Source organism: Natrix helvetica, assembly GCF_964273705.1.
Source record: "Natrix helvetica genome assembly, chromosome: 3".
In the NCBI taxonomy this organism is placed as follows: Eukaryota; Metazoa; Chordata; class Lepidosauria; order Squamata; family Natricidae; genus Natrix; species Natrix helvetica.
In genome coordinates this window covers 6,674,312-6,693,069 of record NC_138549.1, presented here as the reverse complement: position 1 = coordinate 6,693,069, position 18,758 = coordinate 6,674,312, and the positions used below count along the sequence as shown (strand labels likewise).

The following is an 18,758-nucleotide window of genomic DNA, read 5'->3' as shown; positions in this document are numbered from 1 at the left end:
ATTGGTATTTTGTATTATGATACTCTTAATAAAAATGTACATATGGCTTACCATGTTTATCAGGTATACATTCTATATTTATATTTGGTTGTCCTATTGATGTATTTGTTCTGGTTGTGTTGCCTTGTCACTGTGCATGCGCAGAAGTGTGACGCATGAGTGAAGCGAGTGCACAGGCTCCCAGTTCCGAGAAACCATTACTGATACAAACACATATACATATGTATCTATAGACACACATATACATACCCACATGTCTATACACACACATATACATACATACACACACATGCGTATCTAAACACACATATACATATATATCTATATACACATATATATCTATATCTATATGCAGACACACAGATACATATATACACACATACACACACACAGATATTTATGGATGTGTGTGTGTGTGTGTGTGTGTGTGTGTGTGTGTATCTGTGATGAGCCGAAGGACAGAAAGGGGGAGTAGTGAGCTCCCTCCCATATTTGGGCATACCAGGGGTTGTAACACAAATAAATAAATACATACATACATACATACATACATGTGTGTTGCATTGGAACACATATATATGTAACACAAATGTAACAAGGCAACATAAAAAAATGGCTTTCTGCCTGGATGGCTCCTAGGGTGAGCCGATAGACAGAAAAGGGAAGCAGTATGCTCCCTCCCATATTTGGGCATACCAGGGGTTGTGACACAATACATATCTATACACACGCACATATGTACACACAGAAACACTCATAGATATAGCTACATATTTATATATCTATATACAGACACTCACACACGCACATATAGGTATATTCATACATACACATAGACCTATGACAGTTTGCATCTGTTTGTGCATTTCGCAACCTGCCTCCCTTTCCCTCCTCCTTATCCCCCCCACCTTTGGGATGCCCCCCCCGTTTGCCCCCCCTCCCAAAGGACTTGCCCCGCCTCACTCCTAGGAGGCGTAGGCTACTCGGCCGGCCGAGTGACGTCAGCAGCGGCTCCTCCGCCCCTTCCCTCCCCCGTACACCCTTCCAAAACGACGGTTAAGGCGAGCGGCGATTGGTCATCCACCTGGCCCAATCCGGAGGCCGCCTTCGGGCGCGCGGAGCCCGCGATTGGCCAACTTCGCGCCAGGAGGGGGCGTGGCTAGGGCGGCGGGAGAATTCGAGCCGGGAGAGCTCTGCCGGGGAGGGTCTCCACCGCCGCCGCCGCCGCCATGGAGAGGGGTCCCCGCGGGAAGACCCAGCCGCCCCGCAGGCAGGCCACGGAGGCGCTGGGCTCGGAGGGAAGCAGCGGTGGCGGCAGCAGCAAGAAAGCCAAGTTCGTAAGTATTGGGTGGGGGGTCGCCAGGCAGGGGCCCCGGGCAGCCTTTTTGAGGGGGGTGGTGGTGTTGCAGAAGGAAATTGATTGGCTCCTGGGCGGGGGGAGGAGAGAGAGGAAGGGTCGCATTGGAGCTTATAAAGAAAGGGGTGGGGGGTGGGGAGGGGTCCTAGTGTAAAGGGGCTTCTTGCTGGTAATGCTCGCAAAGCAGCCTTTCAGAGGGAAGGGGAATTGTGGTTTCTCTGTGTCATGTCAAATATGTGGCTGTGTGCAAAATTTTAGAGTAGAATAGAATAGGGAATAGAATTAGAATTAGGAATAAAATATAGGATAGGATAATGGAATGGAGAATAGAATGGAATATAAAATAGAGTAAATGGAATAAATTAGAATTAGGAATAGAATTAGAATTTGGAATAGAAAATAGAATAGAATGTAGAATAAATTAGAATTAGGAATAGAACATAGAATAGAATGTAGAATAGAATTAGAATTAGGTATAGAATTAGGAATAGAATTAGAATTAGGAATAGAATTAGAATTAGGAATAGAACATAGAATAGAATAGAATATAGAATAGAATTAGGTATAGAATTAGGAATAGAATAGAATTAGAATTAGGAATAGAATTAGCATTAGGAATAGAATTAAAATTAGGAATAGAATTAGCATTAGGAGTAGAATTAGAATTAGGAAAAGAACATAGAATAGAATGTAAAATAGAATTAGAATTAGGAATAGAATTAGAATTAGGAATAGAATTAGAATTAGGAATAGAATGTAGAATAGAAGAGAATTAGAATTAGGAATAGAATTGAGTTGAATTCTTTATTGGCCAGGTGTGATTGGACACACAAGGAATTTGTCTATGGCGCATAACCTCTCAATTTACATAAAAAAGGAAAAAAATACATTCATGAAGAATCATAGGATGCAACACTTAGTGATAGTCATAGGTTACTAAATAAGCAATATTAATCATACTAGGAAGCTAAATAAAGCAATATAAATCGTAGAGATACAAGCAACAAGGTTGTAGTCATAAGTTGGAGGAGATAGGTAATAGGAAAGATGAGTGAGGATAAATCGGAAGGATGAGGAAGGATAAAATTTGCATTTATGTATGTTTACCCAGTGTATATTAGAAGTGGAGACTGTTTGGGAGCTGCATGCAATCAATTTTCATTTTTAATATATCCCAATTGTACATTCAAAAAGTGACAATAAAGTTAGTCTAACTCTAATTGACCTGCGCTGGGAAAGGATGAGGAAATGTCTGGGGTTGCACTGGGGCATAAGGAAAGGGGGCAATGGAGGGTCCCTTGCACATTGCAAAAGCACTATTTCTAGTGATTTTAAAACATGCTTTTAAGTAGGAAGGGAATTGTTGTTTCTCTGTATCATATAATACGTGTGAGTATATGCATAATTTTGTATTCCTTTTTGTCATGTTTATGCAGTGCATATTAGAGGTGGAGAGCTTTTGGGAGCTATATGCAACCAAATGTTTAATGTATGCCGATTGGGGTACATTCAAAGTGACAATAAAGTTATTCTAAGTCTAAATGAGTCAATTCCCTTCCCACTCAACGAGTGCTTTTCGGAGTACTAGGGGCAGCCCTTTTGCAGTGTCCAAGGCACCCTCCCGAGCCCCCTTCCTTATACCTTAATGCGGGGGTCTCTAAACCTGGCAATTCTGGGAGTTGAAATGGCCCTTTAAGGGAAAGGGAATTGAACCTGCGCTGGGAAGGGATGACAAAGGGTGTGTGTATAAGAAAGGGGCCTTAGGAGTGATTGGGGTTGCATTAGGGCAGGGGTCTCCAAACTAGGCAACTTTAAGACTTGTGGACTTCAGCTCCCAGAATTGCCAAGTTTAGAGACCCCTGCATTAGGGAATAAGGAAGGGAGCTTGGGAGGGTCCCTTGGACACTGCAAAAGAGAAGCTCCTAGTGATTTAAAACACCTTTCCAGTGGGAAGGGAATTGACCTGTACTGGGAAGGTATGAGAAAATGGGGTTGCATTAGGGCATTGCATTGTATTAGGGCTGGGTCACTTCCACACTGAATAGGGTTTCTATAGTAGTGTTTGCAAAATGGTCTTTTAAGGGGGAAGACATGGACCTGCTTCTGAGCAGAATTAACCAAACATTTGGACTTACAAATGTTGTATTGGGTTAATAAAGGAATGAGTGACTTCCTTGGTGAGACCTTGGGATAACTGCTCAGACATTACAAAGGGGTTGCCCGTGGTGATGGTGACACGTTACACAATTATCTTTTATTGGAAAGGGAGTTAGCTAATGCTTGGGCAGGCATGATAAACCATTTGGGGCCATAGTAGGGTTTGAGAAGGGAATCTTTGACCTCTTGGGAAAGACCTGACTGGTTGTGATAGGGAAATTGAAATTTCAGGAGATTTGCATATTCAGTGGTACTTTGCTACTCATTGGTTCCAGGAGGTGTGATGAGTACAAAAAAAACAATGAGTAACAAGCAATTTTTTCCACAAATAACGTAGTGAGGCAGAAGGCAGCCAACACAAGTTCTAACTGGTGTTTTGAATACCAAACAAATGATGAATACCGGGACAAATTTTTTGCCTCTAAATGCATTGAGTACCAAATTTGATGAGTTTCAAAGCAGTTTGACTACCCAGGTACCACTGTACTTTGCTTTTCTATTTTCTTTGAGGTACTTTGCTCATTCAAATCCAGCAAAGTCTTTCAAGGGAGGATTTACAGTCACAGGCCTTATCTGGTTTGGAGAGCTGCCAGGCCCATATCTGCAAAACTTGGCAAGGAGCGTCGTAGATTCACGAACCAATGAAGCGAACTAATGATCTCCTGCAAACTCCACTCCCCTTTCGCTCCTCTTTTATTTCCTCTGGGAGGGGCCATTCAACATCCACCTGTGGCCTTACTCCCAAATCGACTCCTGTTCTTTAGCTGTTCCTTTCGTCTGGCAACTCTGTACATGCGCACACTGGGAACAGACTCCAGCTGTTCGGCTGCCTCACTGATGTCTGACTCTGAAGGCAGCTGATAACTGTCAGACGGCCCTGGCCCCCTCTCTGCCTCCGACACAGAGCCCTCATCAGAGCCTTCCCCAGACTCCAGGACTGGCCCAGGTTCCTCCCCAACCTCCTCACTGTCCGAATCTTGAACCAGCTCCACTGGCGGAGCACAACAATTCTTGCATACACTAAGCCATATGGCACCTGCATAACATTTGACAATGACATCTTTATCGAAGTCTGGACATGCTTATCTGAAAATAAATCCTAGTACATTTGATTTTTCTGAATAATATACATACGATTTTGGCATCGAGTTTATTTCTCAGATGGTAATAGCTATTGTATGAAGTGAAAAATTATTTATACTTCATCCAGTGGAAAACATCCTTTTTATCCAATCGTGGATATCATGTTTACTAAATTCTTCTATCTTGTTTAAAAGGTTTGATTAAATTACAGTAAGCATCCCCTCCTTTATTTTTTGATGGTAATTCTAAGCAGACCTCAAAATCATCTTGGTTTCTTGAGAACATGGATTTTTCTTTCCTACTAAGACACGTGGGAATTTTAGAAATGGCTTTACTAAGGGCTGTGCTTTTGCTTTCAGGATTGAATTTCAATTGAGTGCTGAAACATCATAAAAGCTACGCTTCTTAAGGGATTAAAAAGTCTTTCTCAAAAACGAAAGAACCAATAAATGGCTGCTAACACTTTTACCTGCCGGTCTCGCTTGGAGTTAACAAGTTTTCAGGATAGAACAGCATTTCACCCTCTGAATATAGTTTCATTAGTTAGTTGCTGTACAGATTGCTTGTCTCAAGAGATCTGTAGAGATTCTCAGTCATCCAGGTTGTCCCAAAGGTGCTTTTTCCCCAAAAGGCAACTGGACTTTCTTGTTTTTTTTTTCTTTTGAAGATGTTTCACTTCTCATCCAAGAAGCTTCTTCAGCTCTGACAGGACAGTGGTAATGGAAGGATTTGTGTTCCTTGCAGATAGCTGGTCATTTGCATCCTTTTAGAGGGTCATTGAAGCACTTGGGAGGTTTATCTGTGTCCTCAGGGTCACCTGAGTAGTGCAAATGATTCCTGTAGTCTGCAATTTTTCCCCTCTGGAAATCCATTCCTATTCCCACCATTTGAAAGGGGTTCATCCCAAATGGTATAGTTAAAAGTTGGTAGAGATTCTCAGTCATCCAGGTCATGATTGTCCCAAAGGTGCTTTTTTTTCAGGAGGAAAATAGGACTTTCTTGTTTTTTCCTTTGAAGATGTTTCCCTTGTCATCCAAGAAGCTTCTTCAGCTCTGACAGGATAGTGGGGAATAGCTGGTCATTATCTGTGTGCTCTGAGTAGCGTTCTTGGTCCTGTAGTCTGCAGTTTTTTAAAAATTTGTTTTCTCTTTGCCTAAGATGTTTTTGAAGTTCACAATCCTTTTCTATTACCAATTTTAAAAGGCAACTTCTTTATTCTCATCAGGCTCAAGGTTGGCTCAACCTTCCATCCTTCCGAGGTGGGTAAAATGAGGACCCAGGTTGTTGGGGTCAAATACGCTGACTCTCTAAACCGCTTAGAGAGGGCTGTAAAAGCACTGAGAAGCGGCATACAAGTCTACTTGCTATTGCGGTATTAAAAAAGGATTTGTGCAAAAGCCACCATGGCTTAGCTTCTTCGTTACAATTTTTATCCAAGGCAGTTAAAAGACTTTCCTAGGTACAAGGAGTGCTACATTTTGAATTCTGCCTTGAGGCAGATGGGCATTTATCTCCCCAAGGAGTTCTATAAGTTGCTGTTTTTGTTACTTTTTTTGGTTCCAGGTGAAAGCTTTGCCTTTACTTGCTTCAGATCACAAGCCGTATTTCTACGTGCTGCAGTTTTTTTTATTTCTTCCGATGTTTATTACTTCGTTACATATATTTTTGTTGTTTTGAGTTTTTTTCCTAATTGTCAGCTCATCTGAGCTTTCACAGAAAAGCAGCCCTATCAAGTAGAAACGTGAAAAAAAACAATGTAAAAGGCTGTATTTTATATTTATTTTTAATACAATCGGTAGAGGCTTACTGCCTTGCAACAGACAGGTTTAATGTGGCAAAGTAGTATTTATGGTTTTCATAATCTCTGCTAGATAACGTGTATTCGAAAAATCTGAAAGAAGTAGAAGAGGGTGTGGGAAGCAGGTTGAAATATTTCTCCTAAAAGAGAAATAAAAAATCTTAAGGGACACGGAGACTCAGAGCCCCTGGCCCCAAGTAATGGATTTGGTAATCCATTATTCCCTGCAGCAAAGTCTGAACAAAGGTAGAATAGCTCTCACCCAAGAGCCAACACAGGGCAAAGCCATTAAGCCATAATAGGAATTATTGCATCACCCTCCGAACGTCAATCAAACTTAGCTCAGACAAACACCTAGGATTTGTACTTTGCCTATAGAGCCAGCTATGACGCCTACATAACCCCTACATGGCACCACGAGAGCCTGACAACAGCCAATAGAATATATGTTCTTGCACAGGAATAGGAAGCTCAAATTCAAAGCCCCAAGAGAAGGTATAAACATCCTCCCCCCACTCTCAACTCCATATGGCTCTGCTTCATCATTAAACCATCTTTCCAATCAGCCACCATGTTTTCAGTGTCTTTCCCTGGCTTGGAACTGAACCAGACGGATATTTCCTGCAATAAGGATTTGGGCACTTGTATTTAGCGTATCTCTGCTCATGGGGACCATTCTAGAAAGCCCCAAAAGTTCTATGAAAAGAGAAGGTCAGTTGGAAATTGTACATTTTCATTTGTCTCATATTGCCAGCCAGGAAACAAGATGTTTGATTCATGCAATGTAAGTAACTCTACTGTTATGGCTTGAAGCATCCCAGCAGCTAACTTAGCATATGGTGCTAAACCATCCTTTAAATAAAAGCACATTCCAGTTTAATTGAGTATGAACTGACTACTGACTTTTGAATTTTTTTTGGGGGGGGATTATACAAGAATTGAGGGACGTAGTGGCTCAGTGTCTAAGACTCTGAACTTGTCGATCAGGAAAGTTGGCAGTTCGACAGTTCGAATCCCTAGCACCATGTTATGGAGTGAGCTCCCATTCCTTGTCCCAGCTTCTGCCAACCTAGCAGTTCGAAAGCATGTAAAAAAATGCAAGTAGAAAAATAGGAACCACCTTTTGTGGGAAGGTAACAGCGTTCCATGCGCCTTCGGCATTGAGTCGTGCTGGCCACATCACTACGGAGATGTCTTCGGACAGCGCTGGCTCTTCGGCTTTGAAACAGAGATGAGCACCGCCCCCTAGAGTCGGCAATGACTAGCACATATGTGCGGGGGGAACCTTTACCTTTACATGACTCTACTGTTATGGCTTGAAGCATCCCAGTAGCTTACTTAGCATATGGTGCTAAATCATCCTTTAAATCAAAACACATTGCAGTTTAATTGAGTATGAACCGACTACCGACTTTTTGAATTTTGGGGGGAGGATTATACAAGTATTGGGGTCGCATAGATATAGTTGTATATATTTACTTTCCACCTAAATCTGTGTGAAAACATTTCTTCCTTTTAGTTTATACTTTTAATCACCCTAACAGATGGTTTGTTTCATTTACAGCCCTTGCACCTCAAGATTTTGACAGATGATGTGGTAAGCTATTTTGTTTTCCTTGTTATATCATAAATTTCAGGAGAATTTGTTTGGGAAAATAATCTGTTATGTGTTTTGCTTCTGTGGATAGAGCTGTCTGTTGAGATATAAAGCCAAACTCTATAGCTCCTTCTGGCAATTCCAACTGTGTTCATCCCACATATTAAGATGTTGTGTGATGGTCCTGATTTTGTGTGTTGTGGAAGCAATAAATGATGGCTTGATTTTACGTCCTACTCATGCAAAATTTCTTAGGCCTAGAAAGGGAATTATGATCTTTAGCATCTACTTCCTTATGTCCTAATGCATCCTAACTAATTTTCTCATCCCATCCCAGTGCAGATCCATTTCCTTCCCACTAAAAGGTTGTTTTAAAATCTCTGAGTAGTCCTTTTGCAGTGTGCAAAGGATGTGTTTTGTTAGAGTTAGAATAGAATAGAATAGCAGAGTTGGACGGGACTTTGGAGGTCTTCTAGCCCAACCCCCTGCTTAGGCAGGAAACCCTACATCGCTTCAGACAAATGCTTATCCACCCTCTTCTTAAAACTTCCAGTGTTGGAGCATTCTCTATTTCTGGAGGCAAGTTGTTCCACTGATTAAAGTTATTCATTTTTTAATTGGACATCTATCAATATTAGTATTTGGGAATGGTGTAGACCTAATAGCATTGAAAAATACCATATCTAATTAGAAGGTAGAAATGTATGAGTCAACAGCAACTTTTCTAAGTGTCTTGTTGCTCAACAGCTGATTTCTAATGCCAACAACAGAGTTATCAACTAGGATGCCACATAGATATTCTTCAATGTTTTTATGACTTGGTTGACGATATTGTGGTAGTCCAGTATGTGGAAATGGACAGGAGGAAGAGCTACAGACTAGGCAGTGGTCAGACAGTAGCAAAGTCCAGAAAAGCAATAGAGGGTGTCTCAAACATCTCAGAAGGGACAATACCTGATTTCTTGAACTAAGGCAGGGGTCAGCAACCCTAAACACTCAAAGAGCCACAAAGGTCCTAACTGGAAGCCCCCTGTTCAATTTTGGAGCCAACCAGAAGGCTGGGTGTCCCACCATAGAGTCTTTTCCTAGCGTGGCATCCTTTCCCCGCTACCTGACCTAACTGAACGCCCTACCAGTAGTGGAGCTGACCAGAAAATCTTCCCCTTGCCATAGAGTCTCCTCTGCTTTCCCCCTCCCAATCGGAAGCTCCTTTCAAAATTGTGGAACCGAGCGGCGACAGGGAGCTGCAGTAGAGGGATGAAAGAGCCACATGCGGTTCCAGAGCCGTGGGTTGCTGACCCGTATACTGCATCCTAATTCCTGTGCCGACTCCTAGTAAATTTGCAGGTGGCTGACAAAATGTCTCCTTGCTAGATTAAAAGTGTTGGTTGAAAGTAATCAAAAGGGTAGGTCCAGGAAGGAGTTTCCCTGGCTTGATGACAGTGACACATGAAGAGACTTCTGGATCTGTAATTAATCACAGATTCTACAAAGGTCAGCAGTGTGAGACTTTATTGCCCAGAAAGCAAAAGCAACTCTAGGCTGCATCCAAAGAAGCATGAGTTCAAAAACTCGGAAAATTTGTCAAGTGCCACTTCAGTTGGCACTGGAACTCGACACTGCAGTATGTCTGCTTTTCAGATAAAGATAAGGAAGACGATCACGGAACTATTCAGAAGGAAGGAGAGAGAAAACAGTTTAATTTTGACAAAAGGCGGCTGAAACTGGGCCCGCTGACATTTTTCAAGTCCCTGAAAAGTTGCCCTACGGAAAGAGACTCCCCACCATCTTAGGAAGCCGAACAAAATGTAATTACGTCAAGTTCTAGCAAAGCAGATCCGGAAAGCAGAATGGAATTTGCAGTTTACGTGTTTGGTAGTAGACTATGATTACAAAAAGATGAGCTCCTTTTTTGCAGGATGTGTTGAGACCGGCAATGCTTTCATTCTCTTTGCAAGGACTGTATTAAATTGGATTCGTGCCCTGAGACGGGAGTTGGACTCGGTGTGCCCTAAATAGCCTCTTCTTGAGTCCAGAGGAAATGCAGCTTGCAAAACAGTCTTTACCTAACGAGCAAGGGAATGAAATGTTTGATGCTTCAAGAGTTATGCTTTAATATAAGATTGCAAAACTATTATAATTTTAGGAAGGGGAGAAAAAAAAATCTAGGAGCGTTTTTTTCTTAGGATGTAGGAAACAGTTTTCTTGAAACTGTCTTTATTAAGAACTAATTTGCAGAAATAGCAATTTAATCCAGGTTTTTCTTTAATTACAATTGATATCTTAGACTTAGATTCGTACCACCTAACTGGATGAAGTTTATGCCGAATGTTTTACAATATTTTCCCCATTCTTTTAAAGACTCAAGACTTTACTGTATATGTACTTATGTATCTCTATATGTATCTCTACGTCCGTCCATATCTATCTATCTATCATCTATCTATCTATCTATCTATCTATCTATCTATCTATCTATCTATCTATCTATCTATCTATCCAATTCAAACCTTGAACTCACAGTGAAAGGCAAAAAATCCCTAGCCGTGTCTCTGTGTGTGTGTGTGTGTGCCTGCCTGCCTGCCTACCTACCTATGCTTAAATTGTCGACATTAGAAAATATAAGGGAGTCTGAAAGAAATGAGAAACATGGCAAGCAATGTTATATCCAGATTTTCTTTAGTTAGAATTGGTATCTTAGATCCATACCATACCGCCACCCCCCCTCTCATCTATCAATCATGTACCATATGTATCTAATGATGCTTTAATTGGCAACATTAGATACAAAATATAAGGGAGTCTGAAATAAACGAGAAGCGTGGCGAGGAGTGCTTTGTGTAAGAACTGTATGTTGGCAAAATCCCAGTTGATACAACATTATGGAAGAGGCATAAAATATGATGGAGGGGTTTTGTTTTGTTTTGTTGGGCATAGCTCCCCAATGCATGTGGTTCCCAATGTGGAAAGTTTCTTCAAGTCTTTGTAGGAATCGTAAGTGTCCTGCAGCTGACCCAATTCTTCTTCGTAAAGGTTTCATTTTCTCCCTTTGTATTACTATCTTTCCAATTCTCATTTGTACACTTTCAATAACTCTAATTTGTAAATGATTGGTTTCTAGTCTGGAGAGGTGGGTGAGAATACCATATTTTTGGAGTATAAGACGCACCCTTTCCCTTCCTAAAAGAGCGTGGAAATGTTGGTGCGCCTTATACACCGAATACAGCCATTTTTGGCCTCCCGAAGCCCCACCCCAGCGTCCCATTTTTGCGAAAAGCAGGCTGTTTTTTGTAAAAACGTTGGCATTTTTGCCTTCCCCAAGCCCCCAGAAGCACTCTGCATGCTTCAGCAGGACTGGAGGGAAGACAAAAATGTCTCAGTTTTTGCAAAAGATGGCCCGTTTTCTGCAAAAATGGTGTTTTTGCCTTCCTCCAGCCCTGCTAAAGCCTTCAGAGTGTTCCTCTGGGAGGATAAAAACTTTTTTTTCTTACTTACCTCTTCGGAATCTTGGTGCGTCATATACACCGGTGTGTCTTGTAGTCGGAAAAATACGGTAAATGATGTCTGGCTTACTGTATAATCAAACTTTTGGGCTTGCTTTTAAAACTACTGGGTAATCAATTGTGTTTGTTTACACCAAATCTTTTTTAGGAGAAATGAGGCTGGTTTTTTTTGTCTAACTGTGTACCTGCTGAGATGTGCTTCTTCTTTTTTTTGTTCAGTTTGATAAATTTTCTAGCATACGGATCCCGGGCAGCAAAAAGGACAGGCCGCCTCTCCCACATCTGAAGCAATCACATTGCTCATCTAGTGAATGTACCACCCCTGCAGAGATGGATGACTTCAAGCCTACACATTTGTCAGATGGAGAGATCCTTGCACTGTTTGAAAAAATGATGGTAAGCATCGCAGGCCTGCTTCTGGACTAGATGGGTAATTCCTAACTGGATGCAGTATTCCAGGTGTGGCCTTACTAAGGCTTGATAAAGCAGTACTAATACTTCACGTGATGAAGATATTATTATTATTATTATTATTATACGATTATATCACAGCGGCCAGTTGTTTCGCCGGATTTAGCATTGATTACTAGTCGGGCCCCACCCAGGGGCCTAGGACGTCGTAACATATTTTCGTAATATACGTGCAGATCCAAGCAGTGCAGCTTTTTGCATTTGACTGATGGTGATTTTGTCAAGTTTTAACTGTTTTAACTGTTTTAAATGTAATTCCAGTGCTTTTCGAATAGCACCCAGTGTGCCGATTACCACTGGAATTACCACTGCTGGTTTGTGCCATAATCGTTGGATTTCAATTTTTAAGTCCTGGTATTTCGCGACTTTTTCATGTTCCTTCTCCTCAACTCTGCTATAACCTGGTATTGCGATGTCTATGATTGTAACCTTCTTTTGCTCAACCAGGGTGATGTCTGGTGTGTTATGCTAGTATTTTGTCTGTTTGTATACGAAAATCCCACAGGATCTTGACCATCTGATTTTCGGTGACTTTTTCAGGCTTATGTTCCCACCAGTTTGTTGTTGTTTTAATATTATAATTTTTGCACAAATTCCAGTGGATCATTTGTGCTACTGAATTGTGCTGCAATTTAAAATCAGTCTGCTTGATTTTTTTTACAGCAGCTGAGTATGTGGTCAACAGTTTCATCAACTTCTTTGCAGAGTCTGCATTTGGCATCATCAGAGGATTTTTCGATTTTGGCCTTAATGGCATTTGTTCGGATAGCTTGTTCTTGCGCAGCCAGGATTAGTGACTCTGTTTCTTTCTTTAATGTACCTGTTGTTAACCATAACCAAGTTTTTTCACTTTATCTTTTATTTTTTCCAGAAATTGACCATGTAATGCTGCTGCTATTATTATTATTATTATTATTATTATTATTATTATTATTATTATTATTATTATTATTATTATTATTTTGAAGATGGGAAATATCAAGATATTTGTTGAAGTATTGGTATTCTGGCATTATTTGCTGACTTGGAAAAAAACCCACGAGAGCTTGTCCTACTGTGAGAATGGAAAGGCAAGATGTTACCTCCTAAGCAGACTACTTAGAAAGTTGTATTCCATCCTATGGATTGAGAAAATGAGAAGAAAATGGAAGGGTGGTGGTTTTTTATTTCAACTAGCCGGTAACCCATTGTTGCCCAGTACTTATTTATAGGGGGAAAATGTCCAAACCAAATGTAATGTTGGATTTTCCCCCTTACAAGAGGATGCCCCCTTGTGGAGTACTGTGAAGCCGTTACCATGGCAACTCCACTGCACTGTATGGTAGAAGCAATTTTACGACAGTACAGTAGAAGCCATTTTAAGGCACAACAGGCTGTATCTTAACAGAACACAGACTCCGAGTGGTGTTAGGGATGTCTTAACCCCACAGGACTTTTCTCCAGAGAGTAACTCATCTGTGTACCAAGTTTGGTTGAAATTGCTTGAGGTGTTCCAGAGTTACACACACACACACACACACACACACACACAAACAGAGAATTAAAACACAAACACACATACACACCCCGACAATTTTTTTAAGGCCTCTTGACTTTTAAAGACCTCATCCCATTTCTCCCCACTCCGAAACATTTTGGGATCAATTTGCAATCTCTTATACTTGTGTTTACCTTTTTAATATTTTTTAGGAAGATATGAATTTAAACGAGGATCGAAAAGCTCCGCTAAGAGAAAAAGACTTCAGTATCAAAAAAGAAATGGTGTTACAGTATACTAGCGCTGCTTCGAGGCAGGTAAGCATACGCAACAGGGAGATCACAGCATAAGGTAAAGGTTCCCCTCGCACATATGTGCTAGTCGTTCCTGACTCTAGGGGGTAGTGCTCATCTCTGTTTCAAAGCTGAAGAGCCAGCGCTGTCCGAAGACATCTCTGTGGTCATATGGTGGGCATGAGTAAATGCCGAAGGCACACAGAACACTGTTACCTTCCCACCAAAGGTGGTTCCTATTTTTCTTCTTGCATTTTTATGTGCTTTCGAACTGCTAGGTTGGCAAAAGCTGGGACAAGTCACGGGAGCTCACTCCATTATGCGGTGCTAGGGATTCGAACTGCCAACCTTTCTGATCGACAAGTTCAGCATCTTAGCCACTGAGCCACTGCGTCCCCCATACCACAGCTTACACTAGGGAAAGAGACTGATAAAAGTTAGAAGAAGAAAAAATAGAAACAAGATTTAATTGGCTGATAGGCTTTTTTTGCTAAAGACCCTGATGTTGGGAAAGAGGGAATTCAAAAGAAGAAGGGGACAGCAGAGCATGAGATGGTTAGATAGTGTCTTTGACACAGTGAACAAGGATTTGGGCAAAGTCCAGGAGACAGTGGAGGATAGGGGAGCCTGGCATGTGACATGCTATGGTCCATGGGGTCGCGAAGAGTCAGATGTAACTTAGCGGCTGAATGATGAGAACAACAACATTTTCTGAGTTTAATTAGGAGTTCCATTTCTGCAAATAAGTTAGGGTAAGTTCTGACATGGTATATGTAATCCTCTTAAAGCAGGGGTGTCCAAACTTGAGAACTTTAAGACTTGTGGACTTCAACTTCCAGAATTCTGGCTGGGGAATTCTGGGAGTTGAAGTCCACAAGTCTTAAAGTTCCCAAGTTTGGACACCCCTGTCTTAAAGCATTCAGTACTCATGGTTTTCATCCCCCAATGGTACTATTTTGGAACATGCGTACCTCTTTGAGCGTGCTTTCAAGATTGTATAGAGGATTGAATGGGATGGAATTAGAAGAGAAGGGAAACAATAGAAGAGAAGATAATGTATCGGGATGAGGAATGGAATGGAATAAATAGAATAGAATAGAATAGAATGTATTGGGATATAGAATGGAATGGAATAGAGTAAATTGGAATGTGGAATGGAATGGAATGTATTGGGATATGGAATGGAATAGAATAGAATAAATAGAATAGAATGTATTGGGATGAGGAATGGAATGGAATGGAATAGAATAAATAGAATAGAATAGAATAGAATGTATTGGGATGAGGAATGGAATGGAGTAGAGGTAACATTTATTTGTTTCACGATTATCTCCTTTCAGGGAAGCCTCAAGAATAGAAAACAGATCTTGCCTCAGGAATTCATATACGAATTAAAATCTGGAACCGTGGATGAAAAACTTGTCAGCTGCCTAGAATCTCTTCGTGTGTCGTTAACTAGTAACCCTGTCAGGTAAAGCAACACTTCGGCAGAAGTTTCTAATAAAAATAAAAGCTGGTTTCAGGAAAGGTTGTGTTTCTACATTGCAGCTGTTTTCCATTCAGTGTTTTATGTAAGTTAAGGTAGAATAGAATAGAATAAAAATACAGAATAGAACAGAATAGAATAGAACAGAATGGAAATACAGAATGGAATGGAATAGAATAGAATAGAATAGAAATAAAGAATTGAATAGAATAGAAATACAGAATTGAATAGAATAGAAATACAGAATAGAATAGAAATACAGAACAGAATAGAAATATGGAATGGAATGGAATAGAATAGAATAGAAATAAAGAATTGAATAGAATAGAAATACAGAACAGAATAGAAATACAGAATGGAATGGAATAGAATAGAATAGAAATAAAGAATTGAATAGAATAGAAATACAGAATAGAATAGAATAGAAATACAGAACAGAATAGAAATACAGAACAGAATAGAAATACGGAATGGAATGGAATGGAATAGAATAGAAATAAAGAATTGAATAGAATAGAAATACAGAATAGAATAGAATAGAAATACAGAACAGAATAGAAATACAGAACAGAATAGAAATACGGAATGGAATGGAATAGAATAGAAATAAAGAATTGAATAGAATAGAAATACAGAATTGAATAGAATAGAAATACAGAACAGAATAGAAATACGGAATGGAATGGAATAGAATAGAATAGAAATAAAGAATTGAATAGAATAGAAATACAGAACAGAATAGAAATACAGAATGGAATGGAATAGAATAGAATAGAAATAAAGAATAGAATAGAATAGAAATACAGAATAGAATAGAATAGAAATACAGAACAGAATAGAAATACAGAACAGAATAGAAATACGGAATGGAATGGAATAGAATAGAAATAAAGAATTGAATAGAATAGAAATACAGAACAGAATAGAAATACAGAATGGAATGGAATAGAATAGAATAGAAATAAAGAATAGAATAGAATAGAAATACAGAATAGAATAGAATAGAAATACAGAACAGAATAGAAATACAGAATAGAATAGAAATACGGAATGGAATGGAATGGAATAGAAATAAAGAATTGAATAGAATAGAAATACAGAACAGAATAGAAATACAGAACAGAATAGAAATACAGAACAGAATAGAAATACGAAATGGAATAGAATAGAATAGAATAGAAATAAAGAATTGAATAGAATAGAAATAAAGAACTGAATAGAACAGAATAGAAATACAGAATGGAATGGAATAGAATAGAATAGAAATAAAGAATTGAATAGAATAGAAATACAGAATAGAATAGAAATACAGAATGGAATAGAATAGAATATAATTCTTTATTGGTCAAGATTGATAGGCCACAGAAGGAATTTGTCTTTGGTGCATAGGCTCTCAGTGTACATAAAAAGGCAAGATGCATTCGTCAAGAATCATAAGGTACAACACTTAATGATAGTCGTAGGGTACAAGAACACGGTTGTTAAGTGAATTTGGTTTCCCTGTTGACTTGTCAGAAGGTCGCAGAGGGAGATCCCGTGATGGACACTGCGGCCGTCATAAGTGTGAGTTAGCTGACAAACGTCTGAAGTTTGATCCCGTGACTACGGGGATGGCCGCCACACTCTTAAGTGTGAAAAATGGTCGTACGTCTCTTTTTCAGTGCCGTTGTAACTTCTGAACAGTCTCAAAACGAACTGTTGTAAGCCAGCGACTACCTTTATAGAATTTAATTTTATTAAAAAGACATAGTCATTGGCCAAGCCACATAAAGAAATATGGGCTTGGTAGCTTAATATATTTCCCTGCACTCTGGAAACTACCGTAGATTTCTTTTTCTTTTTTTTTGTAACAAGCCAGGAAAGGTCTCATCAGGAGTTCTTTTTTACGGTGCTATTGATGTGCTTCATCTGGTTGCACATTCATTTCTTCTTGAATCAATCTCCATATCATTATGATCTTGTCAGGGGTCTCGGCACTAAAATTAGAACTTGATTAAGTCAGTGGATATAGGATTTTTTTTTTAATGGCGATATCTGGATAATTTGCTTGCAGGGCTCTATGAACACGAGTATGGCTGATTTACACATAGCCTACAGATTATTATCGTTTAAATGAAAAACCTTTTAGTGGGAAGACTAAAAATAGGTTCTTAATAACAATAATAAGAGGTCCAGGCTTTTGGCATAGCTATTGTCAGGGTTCCAAATAACACCCCCAACGAAAGAAGACTCAGTGGCTTGAAGTTCCTCAAAGTTCCATGTTGTTAGAGATGTCATATTGGCACATCTGGGAAAACCCGAATCTGAAAGCTTCCAGGTTTTCCTCACCCAAAGAAAGTTCAAGTCCCTGCCCAGCACCTACATGTCCATCACATGGCCCAATCAGGCACTGTCCCAACTGGAGATGCCTCCCAGTCACCTCATCGCAGCTGAAGGGCAAGGTGTCCTTGACTCTCCGACAAAGGAATGTTATTCTGACTATATATCTCCCGTTCTCCATATGATCCTCCCTCCCAGTTTCCCACAGCATTAAATGTGGCAGGTCTGAAAGGCCAATGTAGAGATTGTGTAAAGAAGGCCTGACAGGCTGCCCCCCTTCAACAGGGTGTTAATCATATGCCTAACCACCTCTCAACCCTTTGGCTTGTCAGGATATTTGTCATGGAATTGCTTAACCAACCTGTCTGTTTTCACATCCCAACTCTTAACCCAGGTAGTTTCAGACAAAGGGTACTCTTTCCAATGACCTGAGAAGTAGCGTGCCCACCTGGTACAAAAGTTAGAGCAAATATAGCATTTTCTATCTCAATACCTGCTGTAAAGTCATGTGATTTTTTTAGTTAATTTAAAATATTCTAAAGCATCTTAACCAAAGTATACAAAGTACAGGCAGTCCTGGATTTACAACCGTTCATTGAGGGACCGTTTGAAGCCACAGCAGCACTGAAAAAAGTGACTTATGACCATTTTTCACACTTATGACTGCATCCCCACGCTCACACGGTTTGCATTCATTTATGACCGTCGCAGGGTCATGTTTTGCTACTTTCTGACAAGCAAAGCCAAGGAGGAAACCAGATTCACTTAACATCCGAGCTACTAATTTAAAAGCTGCAGCGCTTCACTTAACATACGTGGTGAGAAAATGGGGAAAACTAGCTTAACATATTTAGCCACAAATGTTTTGGGCTCAGTTGTCCTAAATTGAGGATTACTTGTAATGCTGTTCTTAGTTTATCGTTTATAAAAGCAATAAAATCAAGAAATCACCCTCAATCCCAGAGTTGCAACAGATGTCACCAATGTACTTGAGGAGAAATAATTAAAAAATAATAATGTCCGTCAAGTACTAACCGTATAGATTCCACTTGGCTCACCCAGCTTTCCATAGGTTAGAATCGAATCGAACAGAACAGAACAGAACAGAACAGAGTAACAGAGTTGGAGGGGAACCTTTACCTTTTAATATATTATCACCGATATCATATCCATCTCCAGAATCCCCAATGCTACACTGATTTTCTCTTTCTATAGTT

At 39.9% G+C, this 18,758-nt stretch overlaps 1 protein-coding gene across 1 annotated transcript in view; it reads left to right on the top strand.

Annotated features, from left to right (window-relative positions):
- Window positions 1–1,145: 1,145 nt before the first annotated feature.
- Window positions 1,146–18,758, top strand: part of DIAPH3 (diaphanous related formin 3) — a 119,647-nt gene continuing 102,034 nt past the window's right edge. Inside the window, exons 1-5 of the mRNA XM_081948702.1 lie at window positions 1,146–1,337; window positions 7,960–7,992; window positions 11,715–11,891; window positions 13,656–13,760; window positions 15,077–15,207. Coding sequence (XP_081804828.1) covers window positions 1,230–1,337; window positions 7,960–7,992; window positions 11,715–11,891; window positions 13,656–13,760; window positions 15,077–15,207 — 554 coding nt within the window. The 5' untranslated portion in view covers window positions 1,146–1,229. The remainder of the gene's footprint in view (window positions 1,338–7,959; window positions 7,993–11,714; window positions 11,892–13,655; window positions 13,761–15,076; window positions 15,208–18,758) is intronic.